General features: G+C 33.6%; 2 protein-coding genes across 2 annotated transcripts in view; both read right to left on the bottom strand.

The window, feature by feature from the left end:
• The window catches only part of xrcc1 (X-ray repair complementing defective repair in Chinese hamster cells 1), a 31139-nt gene extending 20251 nt beyond the window's left edge, over positions 1 to 10888 (bottom strand). Inside the window, exons 1-8 of the mRNA XM_082150730.1 lie at positions 10799 to 10888; positions 10326 to 10418; positions 9916 to 10023; positions 6180 to 6338; positions 6005 to 6082; positions 5799 to 5922; positions 5342 to 5439; positions 821 to 980 (exon numbers count right to left, since the gene is read on the bottom strand). Coding sequence (XP_082006856.1) covers positions 821 to 980; positions 5342 to 5439; positions 5799 to 5922; positions 6005 to 6082; positions 6180 to 6338; positions 9916 to 10023; positions 10326 to 10418; positions 10799 to 10849 — 871 coding nt within the window. The 5' untranslated portion in view covers positions 10850 to 10888. The remainder of the gene's footprint in view (positions 1 to 820; positions 981 to 5341; positions 5440 to 5798; positions 5923 to 6004; positions 6083 to 6179; positions 6339 to 9915; positions 10024 to 10325; positions 10419 to 10798) is intronic.
• Positions 10889 to 12735: 1847 nt separating this feature from the next.
• On the bottom strand, positions 12736 to 16334 carry LOC309484624 (uncharacterized protein). The gene is made up of 5 exons (XM_082150950.1): positions 16304 to 16334; positions 15176 to 15445; positions 14083 to 14182; positions 13782 to 13953; positions 12736 to 13016 (listed from the first exon to the last, which is right to left on the bottom strand). Exons 2-5 carry the CDS (start codon positions 15276 to 15278, stop codon positions 12909 to 12911), a joined length of 483 nt encoding a protein of 160 aa, XP_082007076.1. The 5' UTR covers positions 15279 to 15445; positions 16304 to 16334; the 3' UTR covers positions 12736 to 12908.
• Between the last annotated feature and the right edge of the window lie 6 nt (positions 16335 to 16340).

Genomic DNA, 16340 nt, shown 5'->3' with positions numbered 1-16340 from the left:
GTATTTGTTTAACTAATGTTTACATTAATAAAGAAGATTAATTAATTAAAATACTAACAAATGTATGGCTCACTGTTAGCATTACCCATATATTTATATATTATATAATACAGCACTGAAAAAAATTCAGCTGATTTGCAAAAGGCCGAACCTTAAAATAGAAAAATGTCATGAATGTAAAAATAATCAGCTGAAAACTGGTTGAATAGTTGTAACCTGGCTCAGAGGAATGTCTTTGTGGCATTTCTGTTGATTAAGGGATAATACAAGGCTTCTTCACCTCACAAATGGTTGTAGAAAGCAAAAATGCTACAAATGCACATCATGTTTTGTGAGAAAGTATGACATGCTATTTTGTAAATTTGTAGAAAACAAGTATTGGATTTGATTCAGCAAATATGATGCAAGCAGATGTAATATATCTTTCTTATCTTAATTCACCTGTTGTAAATACATTTTTTTTTGTCTTTGGATAAACAGGATTCTCTCAGTCTTGAATTTAGTCATTTTAAAAGTATGATTTTTAGTCCTGGAAATCAATAAAATCTTATAGCATTTTTATAATTGGAAATTTTTATATACAATAAACCAAAAAAAATTGATAATAATCCTGATCCAGTAAAACCAGGAATGACTGGAAAAGTCATGGCGAATCATTGGTTTAAAAGTGCAAAATGGCTGAAGAACATTCAGCTTTTTAAAACTTCTTCAATCCAGAAATGTTAATTTTTTATTATTATTTTAATCCCTGGACACTCCTAGTTTCTGAGAACCATTGACTTCATGTGTTCAATGAATATGACAGAATCTTGTAATTTACCGGTGGTGGTGATGGGACTTGCAGTTGCACTGGTTCTTGCTTTAGATTTCGGAGTGGCAGAGTTTGGTTCAGCAGAGGCAGATGAACTGGGCTTTTTGGGCGGAGGACCGGTGGCATCCAGACGCTCTTTACTGAACTCGAACTTCCTCTTCACAGGAGCCTTTTAAACACACATCAAGCAGTGGTTCTCTAAGAACAGACTTTCTTTTACTCTGACGTGCTCTTTGGAGCTTGACAAGTACAATCACCATCCTCTCAACCATCATTCATACAGGTTTGAAACAACATGAGGGCAGAAAATAAATGTTTTATTTTTCAGAGAACCGTTTCTTTAATGTTTTTTCTAAACAAAAAAAGTGACATTCAAGCACTTAAAGTCAGCATGAAACAGAAGTTGTGATAGTCTTTTCTTCCCTATGGGATGTATGTCGGAGTGAAACGCTTCTCGGATCAAAAAGAAAAAAAAAAAGTGGGGCGGGGCTTGATTTTGTCCTTGGGGAATTGATTGGATGGCTGTGGTTTGCTATTGGTGGATCTCATGTGAGTGACAGGTTTCCCCGCCCTCTTGCCAATAAGCAGGTCAAGTGGGAGGGGAAGTTATTTTGATTAAAGATTATGAGGCACATGAATTTAAATAAATAATGATTTGCATGGATAAATTATTTTTTATAAATATTGCAATATTCCATAAAAAACATTCGTTTTCATGGTGACTTTAATATTTTCGAAGGGGACTGTTTGATAAGCGCTGATGTCCTACAGCAGGCGGAGCATCTTCATCTCAGATCCTGCTGAGATTCAGTTTTTCCAGTTCCAGTTATTATAACTAAGGATATAATTCTGGAACGCTATAAAAGGTCAATAATCCATTGCAGGCGAGTACAAAATATCTGCCACTTCAGCACAAAGACAATAGCATCAGGAACTGCGTTCGCATCGGAGAGATGATTTATGCGGACCGTAAGTGGAGCAGCTAATTTAATAAGGAAGTAAAATGGGCTACTCATTAGTTAGAGGATAGGAATACAGTTATATAGGGCTTGTTATATATATATAGGGCTCCACACCTGAAGAGAGAAACACTGTGGTGTTCAAAGGTTTATGGTTGGTGAGATATGTTAATGTTTTTGAGAGAAGTTTCTTACGCTCACTCAAGCGCTTTACTTGATCAAAAATAGAGTAAAATCAGTAATATGTGAAATATAGACAACCGTTCAAAAGTTTGGGGTCAGTAAGATTTTTTTATGTTTTTAAAAGAAGTCTCTTCTGCTCACCAAGGCTGCATTTATTTGATAATATTACTGTTTTTTTTTTGTGTGTGTGTGTGAAATATTATGACAATTTAAAATGACTGTTTTCTATTTTAATATATTTTAAACTAATTTATTCCTGTGATCAAAGCTGAATTTTCAGCATCATTACTCCAGTCTTCAGTGACACATGATCCTTCAGAAATCATTCTAATATGATGATTTGATGCTCAAGAAACATTCATTATTATTATCATCAGTGTTGAGAACAGTTGTGTACACAATTTTTTTTTTATTCTTTGAGGAATAGAAAGTTAAAAAGAACAGCATTTATTTAAAATAGAATATTTTCTAACATTATAAATGTCTTTACTGTAACTTTTGACCAGTTTAACTCATCCTTGATGAATAAAAGTATTGATTTATTTTATTTATTTCCCCCAAAAATAAAATTAAAATTCTTACTGACCCCAAACTTGTGAACGGTAGTGTTTAATGTTACAAAAGCTTTAGATTTCAGATAAATGCTGTTCTTTTGAACTTTCTATTCATCATAGCATCATGAAATACAAATGTTTTCAACATTGATAATAATCATAAATGTTTCTTGAGCATCAAATCATCATATTAGAATGATTTCTGAAGGATCATGTGACACTGAAGACTGGAGTAATGATGCTGAAAATTCAGCTTTGATCACAGGAATAAATTACAGTTTAAAATATATTAAAATAGAAAACAGTCATTTTAAATTGTCATAATATTTCACAATATTTTGTTGTTGTTTTTTTTAATCAAATAAATGCAGCCTTGGTGAGCAGAAGATACTACTTTTAAAAACATTAAAAAAATCTTACTGACCCCAAACTTTTGAATGGTAGTGTAAATACAAATTAAAATTGCTACTTTCTATGTAAATATATTTTAAAATGTAATTTATTCCTGTGATCAAAGCTGAATTTTCAGCATCATTACTCCAGTCTTCAGTGTCACATGATCCTTCACAAATCATTCTAACATGATGATTTGCTATTATGCGGAATAGAAATATTTCTTATTACCATTGTTCAGGGTTCGTACACATTTTTACCATTAAATTTCCATGACTTTTCCAAGACTTTTCCATGACTTAAAGGTAAATATTCATGACATAGTTTTCCATAAAACATCTGTGTATACATGTTAATTAACTCCTTGTGGGCGGGTAACGTTAGTAGCGGATGAAAAATCTAAATGTGCTTGAAGAGCTCTTTTCCAAAATGCGATAAACGCCATAAAAATTTTTTTTTTTTAAAAAACGAGATTGTTAACAGATCATTAGAAGTCCTCAAAATTAGTCAAACTAATCTTATATTCTCTCTCTCTCTCAATTTTAATTGTTTATTAATAAACAAGTATTTTCTGTGTCGACTGCAAAGACGAAGTTGACTGACTCGCGATCTTCTTAGTAGTGAACACGCCGGAGAGAAATGCACATTTCATACGGATTAGGCTACATCGTTTTATTTTGTTTTGAATTGTTCTGTTTAAAAGTAGATATTTCTGTAGATAATAGATATAGGCCTATTTCAGTTTTGTTTAGGTCTGTGAGGCGAGTAGGCTACCTTTTACGCTGAGTTTCGGTTCATGGATGATCCAGTTCACTCCGGCGCCTCTGTGTCGTGATTATCTATTTTCTGCTATTTACTTTTTATTTAGGCTATTAAGCATTTGGTTAATGAAACATTTTAAAATCAAGATACAATTAATACAAAACGAAATTCGTTTAGGAAAGCTTTGTGCTTTCTGTTTGAGGTCTCTGTGTAAGTTTTAAAGTCTTTTAGTGCCGCTCTCAGAGGACTCATTACCGTAATGGAGAACGGTCACGTAACATTGTTTTTTCCTCATAAATGTGAACACGGAAAATAAAAGACCAAATACATTTTTTAAAAGAAAAAAATCATATATATTTTAAATGTTTAACAAAGAGGCAAAAAGTCATAAACAAAAATCAGAAAATTTGTCGATATTTTTTTCTTTTTCGCACAGCATTTGGTGTAGCCTACAGTTCAAATTTAAATGTTGGCGTTCAACTTTGCGTTTTAAAAATAGCCTACTTACAACAACCCTTCATTTTTCGTTTTTCATTTGGGGGTTAAAGGAAAAACGAGTGGACACAAAAGAACACGGACCTTTTGGACAGAAAGAATACATGAAAGCCAGGGTTCCTTATTAAATTCATAAAAGAAACAATACAGGGATAGCCTACTCTCAAAGAAATGCCACAATCAAGGGAGAAACATGAAGAAACTTAGCATATAGCCTATGTGCCGTTCGCATAAGGGTCTTTCCCTGACATTAATACTTGGATAAGACATTAATAATAATAATTTGTAGGGCGGTGGGTGAGATATAAACCTACTAACGTCCTCCGTTGCCGTGATTTTTGGAATGACTGATCGCAAAAAAAAAAAAAAAAAAGTTTTAGTCGGTTAATGGAAACGCCATCCTTTTGCAATAGTTATTTATCGATATTTAGAAGAAAAAAAAAGTTTTGCTCAAATCTGTAATGGAAAGGCACATACGAAGCTATATGAAAATGCAAAGCAGCTTATTTTAATTTGAAGCACTGAGCTGATGACAGCAACACAAGAGCCACACAGGTGTGGCTACTTAGTCGCTGTCCTCAGTGCCGTAGAAAAGCGCTGAATGAGTTCCCCTTCATGTCCGTTTCAGCGCTTTTCTGCGGCACTGAGGACAGCGACTAAAACTAGATGGGCCAAAAGAAATGGGTCCCCTTTCATGTCCGTTTCAGCGCTTTTAGTTAATGGAAACGCGTCATTTCACCTTTGACGCGCGTAAATTTCTAGACACGTCAGGCGCGAATTTGACGCGCTATTCGCGTCCGGTGTGAACGCACAGTAAAACGAAAAAAGTATTGCAATTTGTTTCCCTAATTTTATTAATTAAACAAATTCAAGTACACAGATATTTTGAAAAACAAATTTCCATGACTTTTCCAAAACTTTATGAGTTTATTCATTTTCCAAAACTTTTCCAGGCCTGGAAATTGCCATTTTAAAAATCCATGACTTTTCCAGGTTTTTCATGACCGTACGAACCCTGATTGTTGAAAACAAGTTGTGCTGCTTCATATTTTTGTGGAAACAGTGATACTTTTTTTTCCAGGATTCTTTGCTGAATAAAATAATTCTTTCCAAAAGAAAAATCGCCACACAACTAACTCACTCCATCCCTAGTTCTGATCTGATCTGAACATACGGGTCAGTACCTGTTGTGTGCTGGTGCTGCTGGAAGACGACTGTGTGGACGAACCCTCGGACTTCAGAGCAGCGGTGGCGTAACTCAACCTGTCATTCGGAGGAGACACTGATAGAAACAAACAGGTAATAATGATTCTGTGATTATTACATTTACTTCTGCGTACACAGGATCCAAAATGAACATTCACCAAGCATGAATGAAATCCAAAATGATGTTATTATGAACAGTAACATTCAATATCATAAAAAATATATATTTGATGAGTTTGATGCCATCATAGTCGAGCCCCAGACACTCCCATTCAAAAGGCAATTTGACCGAAAACGAAAATACGGTCAAACTTAAAAGTGTCGTTTCCATCCTAATTATGCTTTTACACGAAAGTTTGCCTCAGATAGATTCACAAAAAGACCCTAGGTTGCATTTTGGCGAGAGTTACGCTTTAATACTGTAATATGCATTACCTTTCAGTCCTGTGCTGGATTTAGCAGTGCTCTCCCTGCTAAAGAACAGACTTCCCGGCTGGATATTTGAACCAGAAGAAGGGGATTCGTCTTTAACACGGAACTGACCCAGTTTAGTTAGTTTCTGTCAGGAAGAGAGACGAAAGATTTCAAGAGCTGTCAAACAGCAGGACACTGAACACGAGCTGTGGAGGAGCGGCACTCACCGGTGGAGTCGTGATGGGAACATCATTACCGTCTGGAGGAGAATGCAGCTTTATAAAGGTGATTCCATATGCTATTGCCTACACACAAACAGAGAACAAAGGCTCGCGATTCACACTCGTGTCAGGGGCATTCGTGTTTGAATTAACATGAGAGAAAACAATGTTCAGTGTTCACCTTGCTGTAAGGCTGACTGCATACAACCTTCACGCAGTCCCACTTCTCCTGCGCCGTGGCCTTCACCAGCTGGTTGGGTCCGAAGAAGCGCACTCGGTTTGTGTTAGTGCCGTTACGGCTCTCTGTGGGTGACATGAAGGACGACGTGACCAACAGAACCTACAACAGATCGCAAGAAAGACACATTAACACCAACAGCCTTGAAAATTACACATTCTTCAGAATCAGTTTTATACCTCAGGTGGGATTAAAGGATTAGTTCACTTCAGAATTTAAATTTCCTGATCATTTACTCTCCCCCACGTCATCCAAGATGTTCATGTCTTTCTGTCTTCAGTCGAAAAGAAATCAAGGTGTTTGAGGAAAACATTCCAGGATTTTTCTCCATATAGTGACTTCAATAGGGTTCACTGGTTTGAAGGTCCAAATCTCAGTTTCAGTGCAGCTTCAAAGGGCTCTACACGATCCCAGCCGAGGAATAAGGGTCTTATCTAGCCAAACGATCGGCCATTAGAATATATATATATATATATATATATACATACAGTACAGGCCAAAAGTTTGAAAAAATTACTATTTTTAATGTTTTTGAAAGAAGTTTCTTCTGCTCATCAAGCCTGCATTTATTTGATCAAAAATACAGAAAAAAAAAACAGTGATATTACAATTTAAAATAATTGGTTTTCAATTTATTATACTTTAAATTATCATTTATTTCTGTGATGCAAAGCTGAATTTTCAGGATCATTACTCCAGTCTATCACATGATCCTTTAGAAATCATTCTAATATGATGATTCATTATCAAAGTTGGAAACAGTTCTGCTGCTTAATATTTTTTCATAACTTTTTTAGGATACTTGATGAATAAAAAGTAAAAAAAATAATAAAGAAGCAAATGTTTTAAAAATAGAAATCTTTTGTAACAGCAATATACACTACTGGTCAGTCATTCGGGGTCAGTCATTTTTTTCTTTCTTTTTTTGAAATCAATCAATACTTTTATTCAGCAAGGATGTGTTAAATTGATAAAAAGTGATAGTAAAGAAGATTTATATTATTAGAAAATATTTTTTTTATTTTGAATAAATGCAGTTCTTTTTAACCTTTTATTCATCGAATATATTAGGCAGCAGAACTGTGTCCAACACTCATAATAAATCAGAATATTAGAATGATTTCTAAAGGATCATGTGATAGACTGGAGTAATGATCCTGAAAATTCAGCTTTGCATCACAGAAATAAATGATAATTTAAAGTATAATAAATTGAAAATCAATTATTTTAAATTGTAATAATATATCACAATATTACAATTTTTTCTGTATTTTTTATCAAATAAATGCAGGCTTGATGAGCAGAAGAAACTTCTTTCAAAAACATTAAAAATAGTAATGTGTCCAAACTTTTGGCCTGTACTGTATATATATATATATATACTTTTTAACCACAAAATGCTCGTCTTACACTAGCTCTGTGATGCGCCACACATTATGTAATCACGTTGAAAGGTCACGCGTGTTCCGGTTCAAAAAGGCGATCTCTCATTTTCTCCTCCAACTGTAAAATTGTCCGACATCCTTATTTTACATTTTATTATTTATTTATTTTTTAAATGGTGTTTGACTTAGTCTTTGCACATTCGCTTTGTAAACACTAGGTCGGTACTTCCGCCCATGTCACGCGTGACCTTTAACATGATTATGAAATGCGTGGCGCATCGCAGGACTAAAAAGGACATAAACGTTGTTGTTTTGTTTTTTAATGACAGATCGTTTGGCTAGACAAGACCCTTATTCCTCGGCTGGGATCCTGGATTTCTTTTCGACTGAATGACGTGGGGAGAGTAAATTATCAGGAAATGTTCATTCTGAAGTGAACTAATCCTTTAAGGAAACAAGAAACACATCTTAACATAGATACAAGATATAGAATGTTAAAAAATAAATAGATATATTATAGTTAACTAAAACCAATAAAATGTTACTTGATCTAAAATAAACGTTAACTGAAATAAAATAATATATTAAAATTTAAACTAGTTAGTTGGCAAGAAAATATTAGGATAAAAGCATTTGCTATATGAATACATGTAATGTAAATGCCTTTGCTGGTATATTTTAGGGGTGTACAAATATATTGTGTCACGTTATATTGCAAAACAAAAATGCAACAGTGTATCTGTGTGTATATTTCACCCAAAATGGAAGTTTAGTCAGATTTAATTTAGCATTTAAATATTGTAATAGTGCATCAAATAGGACAAACCCAGAAGGTCACAAAATTGAGGTTAAAATAAAATACAATATTAAAAACATTTTAAATGTAAACGTCCAAACATATGCATCCTCTGTTTACACAGCCTAATAAAAGTAAAAACTAAAATGATTAATAATAAAATCTATACTAGTCAATAATACTAAAATAACACTGACCACTAAAAGATGTTATTTACATGTGTGTATAGGAGATGTATTGTCTATGCAGCTATTATGTTGAATGTGTTGGTAATTATAAGAGCAAAAAATACTGGGTGTCACAAATAAATATATATGAATTATACATATTGTGCTCACTAGGTGATCTACTACGGGAGAGCGTTAGGCGTTCATAATTGAGATGGAAAAGTTATTTTATTGAAAGATTTTTTTTCTTCACAGAATGTACACTACCGTTCAAATGTCTGGGGTCAGTAAGATTTTAAAAAAATGTTTCTAAAAGAAGTATCTTCTGCTCACCAAGGCTGCGTTTATTTGATAAAAAAAATTAAATAAAAAATGTAATATTGTGAAATATTATGACAATTTAAAATGACTGTTTTCTATTTTAATATATTTTAAACTGTAATTTATTCCTGTGATCAAAGCTGAATTTTCAGCATCATTACTCCAGTCTTCAGTGTCACATGATCCTTCAGAAATCATTCTAATATGATGATTTGATGCTCAAGAAACATTCATTATTATTATCAATGTTGAAAACAGTTGTGTACAATTTTTTTTCACAATTCTTTGATGAATAGAAAGTTCAAAAGAACAGCATTTATTTAAAATAGAATATTTTCTAACATTATAAATGTCTTTACTGTAACTTTTGATCAGTTTAACTCATCCTTGATGAATAAAAGTATTGATTTATTTTATTTCTTTCCCCAAAAATAAAAATTCTTACTGACCCCAAACTTTTGAACGGTAGTGTTTAATGTTAAAAAAGCTTTAGATTTCAGAGAAATGCTGTTCTTCAGCTTTGATCATAGGAATAAATTAGTTTAAAATATATAAAAATAGAAAACAGTCATTTTAAATTGTCATAATATTTCACAATATTACTATTTTTTTATCAAATAAATGCAGCCTTGGTGAGCAGAAGATACTTCTTTTAGAAACATTTTTTTAAAATCTTACTGACCCCAAACTTTTGAACGGTAGTGTAACTATATTATCACCTTTACAATATCTCATCTGCATTACATAAAGTACATCAAGAAATATATACTATACAGCAAATCTCAACTGCTTGATTTTTTATATTGTCGCAAAATATACACTATATTATCATCCAGCTCTAATCTGCTAAATGTAACTATTAGGCATGATGATATTATAAACATTAGCAATTTCTTGTAAAGTAATGTGTATTATCTGAACTTAACTGGATAATAAATAAATGAATGTATTCTTAGATAATGCCATTTAAACTGTTTGATGCTGTTAAAGCTTGTAACTTTAAGACGCACCTCAAAGTCTTGATCTTTGACTGACGTGGCGTGTCCAACAAGGACCTCAATGAAAGCAGAGCCTTCGTTTCCAATGTCTATGCTGTGAATCTGCTCTTCCTTTTCCAACTGGAGAAACAACAGAGACAAAAATGTAATTAAAAAAAATATATTACAGAAATAGATATTTGTATTTATGAAATAAATGTTTATTTTAAAGGTATAGCGGAGGATCTTTCCAAATTTTAGATAAGACCCGCCCTCTCCACTTTTTGAAAAGTTTGATTGATTCACCAGAATGATTGACAATTAGGAGGACCAATAGTATAGGTTACCCACCAGGAAGTAAAACATCCTCCGCTATACCTTTAAATAATAAATAATTAAAAATATTCGAATATTAACATATTAATATAACAGAAAAGCCATACTTGAAGAATGACTGAAACTTGCTTCTCTCCAGGTCTTGCAGCTTTCCACTTTCTGTACGTGTCAGAGCTCAAGAGATTGTCTGCCTTGTGAGTCTGTGAAGGATTGAACACGTCTCATCAATAAACAACACTTTTATTTGGTCATTAACATCATGTTATTAGACTAGCTTCATTCTTCCTCGTCTTGTTGAGAGTGTTTTAGATGTTTTAATAGTCTCGCATTTAACCTTCAGTATTAAAAAACAGAGTTGGAGTTTCATTCATTTCTATGAATCATTTCAAATGATCTGTTTTTCAATAGACTTCTCTCTGTCCTCATATACAGAGTCTTCACTTGTAAGTAGATTAGTGTATGTTCAAGTTAAAGTGGCCTTGGGCTTTTGGAAAGCCACAAAATCTTATTACTGTTATTAAATATAAAAGGTATTCATTTATAAAAGGTATTAAGGTATAAATATAGATAGTATACTTACATTGTCCTCACTGCTGCAAGACACGACATGCTTAAGTTTGATTTCAGGCATGTTCGTCAAATTAAACACTTGTCTCGGGTCTCATAAAATCTGAAAACAATGTACAACAAAGGAGGATTTCATTAATAATGAACATTATAAATGTAAGTGAAAGCTTAAAGACTCAGTAGGACTTGAATGACCTATAATAAACTTCTGAGCAAATTAATTGTTGAAATTTTTGATTGCTGGATTAGATTTCTTTCTCTTTTTTTATTAATCATTCAGACGGATTCGCTAATGAAGCAAAGGATTGATCACAAATCAGACATCAAATCATGTCTAGCAAGCAGTTTTTAATCTACAAAAGAGTAATATATAGGCTAAATATTGTGATAACTATGGTCAGATATTAAAATAAGACAAAAAGTGACAATAACAGCATTCATATTTAAGAATTATGAGCATTTCTGTTCACATTTTGCTGTAATCTAACCTACGATTTATTTCATTATAGTCTACTCAAGAGTGTTTTGGCCTCATAAAAATACAAAGTTATTTAAGAGATCAACTCAATCATTATCTAAACGAGACAGACATGAAAACATTTAATATCTAGCAACATATTAATATGTTTTGTTTACATTGAGTGGCTGTCATTCATAAATACGAGACTGAGTGCGTCATCAGCTCGCATCTGGACCAAATGATTGTCAACAGTGTCTCTGGTGTAGTTTAGCTAGTATTCGACCATTAAAGCGACTAGTTAAGTTAAGTTAACTAGCATGCTTCATAATTTCACAGCGCCCTAGTGTTAGCGAACAATGGAGCTGCATTACAGCGGTCATTAAAGCGACAGAAACAGGGCTGAAAACATTCAGACACTCAATTGAATTAAATCAAGAACACTGTACCGAAGTCCAAAGTCTACAGACCTCAGTTATGTGGCTTACTGTAGCTTGTGTGGAGATTGTTTCACGAACACTCACGCATACAAACTCCCTCTCAATTCACAACACGTGACATCACTTCCGCCGACCGTCGTATCACAGGCAGAGCGACGCTTCATAGGAGATCAGCGGTAAAGATGGCAAAATAAAAGTCCGTTTTAATTGCAAAACATTCAGAAAATAAATAAATAGGGAAGTTATCAAAAATATAAACAAAAACAAAATGATTCAATTTACAAACTGAGAGCTGTCATGCATAAAGGAATATTTTATTCATTTATTCATTTCCCAAAAAATATAATAATAATGTCTCTTTGTCAATCAGTCTTTTCCCTTTCTCACTGCTATGAGAAACTGAAATGTTGATCAATAGCCTTTCTTTGATACTTGTTTCTAATAGGCCTAGATGTTGTAATTTTCCACCTGCACAGCTTTAAGGTTTTCTTTGAAATGCCATCTGACACTTACCACACAAACTATGTTCACCTTCTTATCGGTTGCATGACAAGATCAATCTTAGTGTTCAAAAAAATTTAACCTTTTGCCCATTTCCCTGTTCCAATCTTAACCTGCATGTTTTAGTTTCCAATAAACTCTGTTTTATTTTTCTATTGTCCTCAGGACGAACCCAAAATACTTTCAGTTCATGACTCTATCTTGTATCATTTTATGAATATATTGTCCATGGAATGTACAAATACCACCTTTGAAATATACTGACTTTTCAATGATGCAAATAATTTTCACTAATGACTTACTTTTAAAGCGCATGTCAAAGGAAAATCTTTAAAAATCTCAAATGTGACTTTCCATAGCTCAGTCAGTGTACATGAAAATAACCTGAAATGTCTTTAGACTGATTTGCAAATCACTGATTGGCTGTTCAATTGAATGGCGATTAAAACACACAGCATAAAGCCACTTTTTGTCTATTCAGTGATGTTGCAAACAGCCAAACAAACAATATTCACTCACATGCACTTCTTCATATTCTTCAAACTGTATAGCTTGAGATGCCAAAGACATTGTTTTTTATTTCTTTATTTCTGGAGGCTGGTTGATACAGAAACAACAGCGCCAGCACAGGCTCAGTTCTCAGTGAAAACGCAGAGGTATGGTTATATAAACACAGACAGGTAAGATTGCTTCTGTTATTCGAGGAGTCATTGATGATGTTGTGATCATATGACCTCCACATAGATGGCCGTGTCAGAGTCTATGGTGACGGGGGTCGGCCTCTCTCGCTGCTCTCGCTGTCGTCTGGCTCCTCGTCTTTGTCTCTTATGCATCTGCAACACAGAGACGGCTGCATTTCAAAATCAAACGCATCATTTTTAATAAACACAGATGGCATTTTGCTGTTGTGATACCTCTCAGATTGTTGACATATTTCCCCCCCTATGACTTTCACTTATAATGTTCATAAAAACATTATTTTCATAATTTAGAGTTTCAATAAATGCGATTTGGACTTGTAGGAATATATTTTCAAGTGAGGAGCAGAGAGTTCGCTCAGAGTTGGAGTAAATCCCTCCGCAGAAGTATCAGCGCTTCGCCTTCTGAGAGAATATAGTTCCCAGTATGTATACGGTTAGAAGATGGCTGTGTCTCATGTGATCTTGTTATTCGTACACGCTGTGACTATACAAGTCACAACATGTAAATAGGAAAATGTTGGCGTTATTTTGTCACTTATTGGGAGCAGTATGCTAGCCGGAGCCATTTACCTCCAGTCTTTGTGCTAAGCTAGGCTAGCGGTGGGTGCGTCAGACAGGGTTACGGCACGCACGGAGATGAGAAGGGGATGTATGGACTTATCTAACTCTGGGGGATACGGTTAATAAGCTAAAGTCCCAAAAAGTCGACATGTTCCTTTAAATTTACTTCGCAACCATTAAGAAATTACATTCTATATAGTATGTATGAATATGGGTAGTATGAATGAAATCTGGATGTATCATGTGATCTACCAGTGTGAGTTGTGTCGCTTCACTTATAGGCTCTGTCTCGACTCAAACCGTACCAATCTTCATGAGCCCATCATCGCTTTTTACCTGTTTGCTTCGAACAAAACATGGAGTGCAGTTCTGATAGATGAGCTGGTAACTGCCATTGGTGTAGATGTGTGTGACCTCACTGCAGTTAATGTACAGCGGCATGCGCTCCTGATAGATGCCGAGACTCTCCGGATGTATTGCAGGAGGTCTGTAGGCCATGACCAGTCTCCTTTTCAACAAGAAAAGAGCTCAGATGTTATTTACACTGAATGTAGTCAGATGAGATTTATCAGACATGAAACTGAATTGATAATAAATTCATAAGCACATGATAAAACATTAGTGAGATCGATCGTACCGTCTGTTTGTGCAGCAACAGCAGTAAAGTGTCAGAAGACTCATCAGCAGAAGGAAAAACACAGCACATGCTGCTGGTATTAGAATCCAGATCAGATGACCTGTGGGGAAAAACAACTTCCTCATTATAATGCATATGTAATGAATATGCAATTAGAATTTTTTTTTTATTATTAATAATTAAATATTTAAACATTTATGTAAATATTATAAATTATATTTATTTATATTTATATATAAATTAGTACTGTAAAAATGTTTTCCTTACATATGTGTGTATACATATTATTATATTTATATATATTTGTCTGTGTGTATATACTGTATATACACACACATATACACATATGTATGCGTGTATATGTTTATATACACACGCACGCACACACACACACACACACACACACACACACACACACACACACACACACACACACACACACACACACACACACACACACACACACACACACACATATAATATATATATAATAATATATATACACATATATTATGTTAACAAAAACTTTGATGTTAGATGCGATAAATCGATTTGACAGCACTGATATAAATTTATATTTAATCAAAAATATAATAAAATAAAATAATTAGAAATTCCAGAAGTTTCCATTACTGCATGTTCTTCAGGTTTTACACCATTACCACAAATATTTTCATGACTTTTCTAGTCTTTTCCATCTTTTTTGTTTCATTTCCTGTCCTGATGTTTGGAGAAAGGATTTAAACACTAAATTAGTGTTAAACAGCTGTTTTTACTACACCCTTTGGTAGAGAGAAGCATCATTATATTATCAATTATTATATATAATAGTATAAAAACTATTATTGGCAGATAAAAGCATCATTTTATTACCAAGTATTATATTTAATAGTTTAAAACAGAAGGATGTGTTAGTGTTCCCATTCTGTGCAAATCTTCAGGATTTATGGATCAGTTACAGAATCATTGCAAACAAAGATTCCACAGAAAAATAATAGAATAGTGGTTTGAAACAATGAGTAAATAATGACAGAATCTTCATATTTTTACTGAACTATAATCCTCTAAAGGTCATTGTTGAGCTGTAGCGTACCATCATGAGCCTCATACAGTACGTGAGAGTCGTTTCCCAGTGAGTTGATTGCGTAACATTCCACCGGCAGAGGAGCGTCTGAGAATCCACTGAGAGTCGCCATCAGTATATGGTTGAAATAAGAAAAAGAAGCATTATATCCGTCCGGCAGGTGAGTCCCGTTCACGCTCCAGGTGACAGCGGGACGAGGGTTCGAGTCCACGGCACAGAAGCAGGACAGCAGCGTCCCGTCCCAATCACAGGATGAGTTGGACAGAATCACAGGAGCGTCTGCAGGGATGAGGATAGTGGACATGTACAACATGAGACAAACAAAACAGCACTATAAAGGACAGAATACAGAAGCAGAAGAATGCTGTGTCATTTTGTATCATGTTTTACAGGTTTCTACGGCAGGGATATTATTATAGCTAAAAAATAAAATAAAATAAAAATCTCAACTTGAAATAAAATAAATGTTAACTGGAATCAAATAAAATATAAACAACTTAAACTTTTTTTTATTTCAACTAGTTGCATGCATTTCTCATTTCTCATGTATGTACTAAAATAAAAATAAAACTGAAAAAATACTATATAGACATATTAAAAAAAAACTAAAAATTGAAATTAAAATAATAAAAAACACCTTCAAAATATTAATAAAAATGAGGAAATGATGATGGGAAAGATACGAGATGGGAGAAAAAAATACATTTCAATGCTTTTTCAATGATCCCCCTTGAAACTTTTTGTTCACTCACAAAACTTTTGCTTTCCACCAAAACTTTTTCAAATTAAAAATAAAATAAAAATAATAATTCGTAAAAAAAAGAAAAAAATTCTTCCACATTTTTCCAAATTCTTAAAAATGTTTTCAAATTCTTACAAATGTTTTCAAATTCTTACAAATGTTTTCAAATTCTTACAAATGTTTTCAAATTATTATTTTTTTTCAAATTCTTTTTTTTTTTTTTTTTTTTATTATTATTATTTTTTTTTTTTTTTTTAAATTCTTCATAAAGTTTTCCTTTTGTATTCCACAGATGCTGGATTGGAACCACCAAAATAAATAAATAAATAATGACAGGTACGAATTACTTAAGTGTGTAAACTACTAAAGCAGGAGGCAGGAGGCCATTGACTCACATTGCACATTGAGGCCCGTGAGGCGAGACGCCGCCCG

Source organism: Leuciscus leuciscus, assembly GCF_965113295.1.
Source record: "Leuciscus leuciscus genome assembly, chromosome: 20".
Lineage (NCBI taxonomy): Eukaryota > Metazoa > Chordata > Actinopteri > Cypriniformes > Leuciscidae > Leuciscus > Leuciscus leuciscus.
Note: the sequence above shows the minus strand (reverse complement) of the source record. Positions and strands in the feature narration are given on the sequence as shown.

Excerpts from the sequence above, each read along its gene's own strand:
- LOC309484624 (XM_082150950.1), bottom strand. The coding sequence starts at position 15,278 with ATGGCGACTCTCAGTGGATTCTCAGACGCTCCTCTGCCGGTGGAATGT. Across the intron at positions 13,954-14,082 it reads TGTTGCTGCACAAACAGACG|GAGACTGGTCATGGCCTACA; the intron begins GTACGATCGATC and ends CTTGTTGAAAAG. Across the intron at positions 13,017-13,781 it reads GTTTTGTTCGAAGCAAACAG|ATGCATAAGAGACAAAGACG; the intron begins GTAAAAAGCGAT and ends TCTGTGTTGCAG.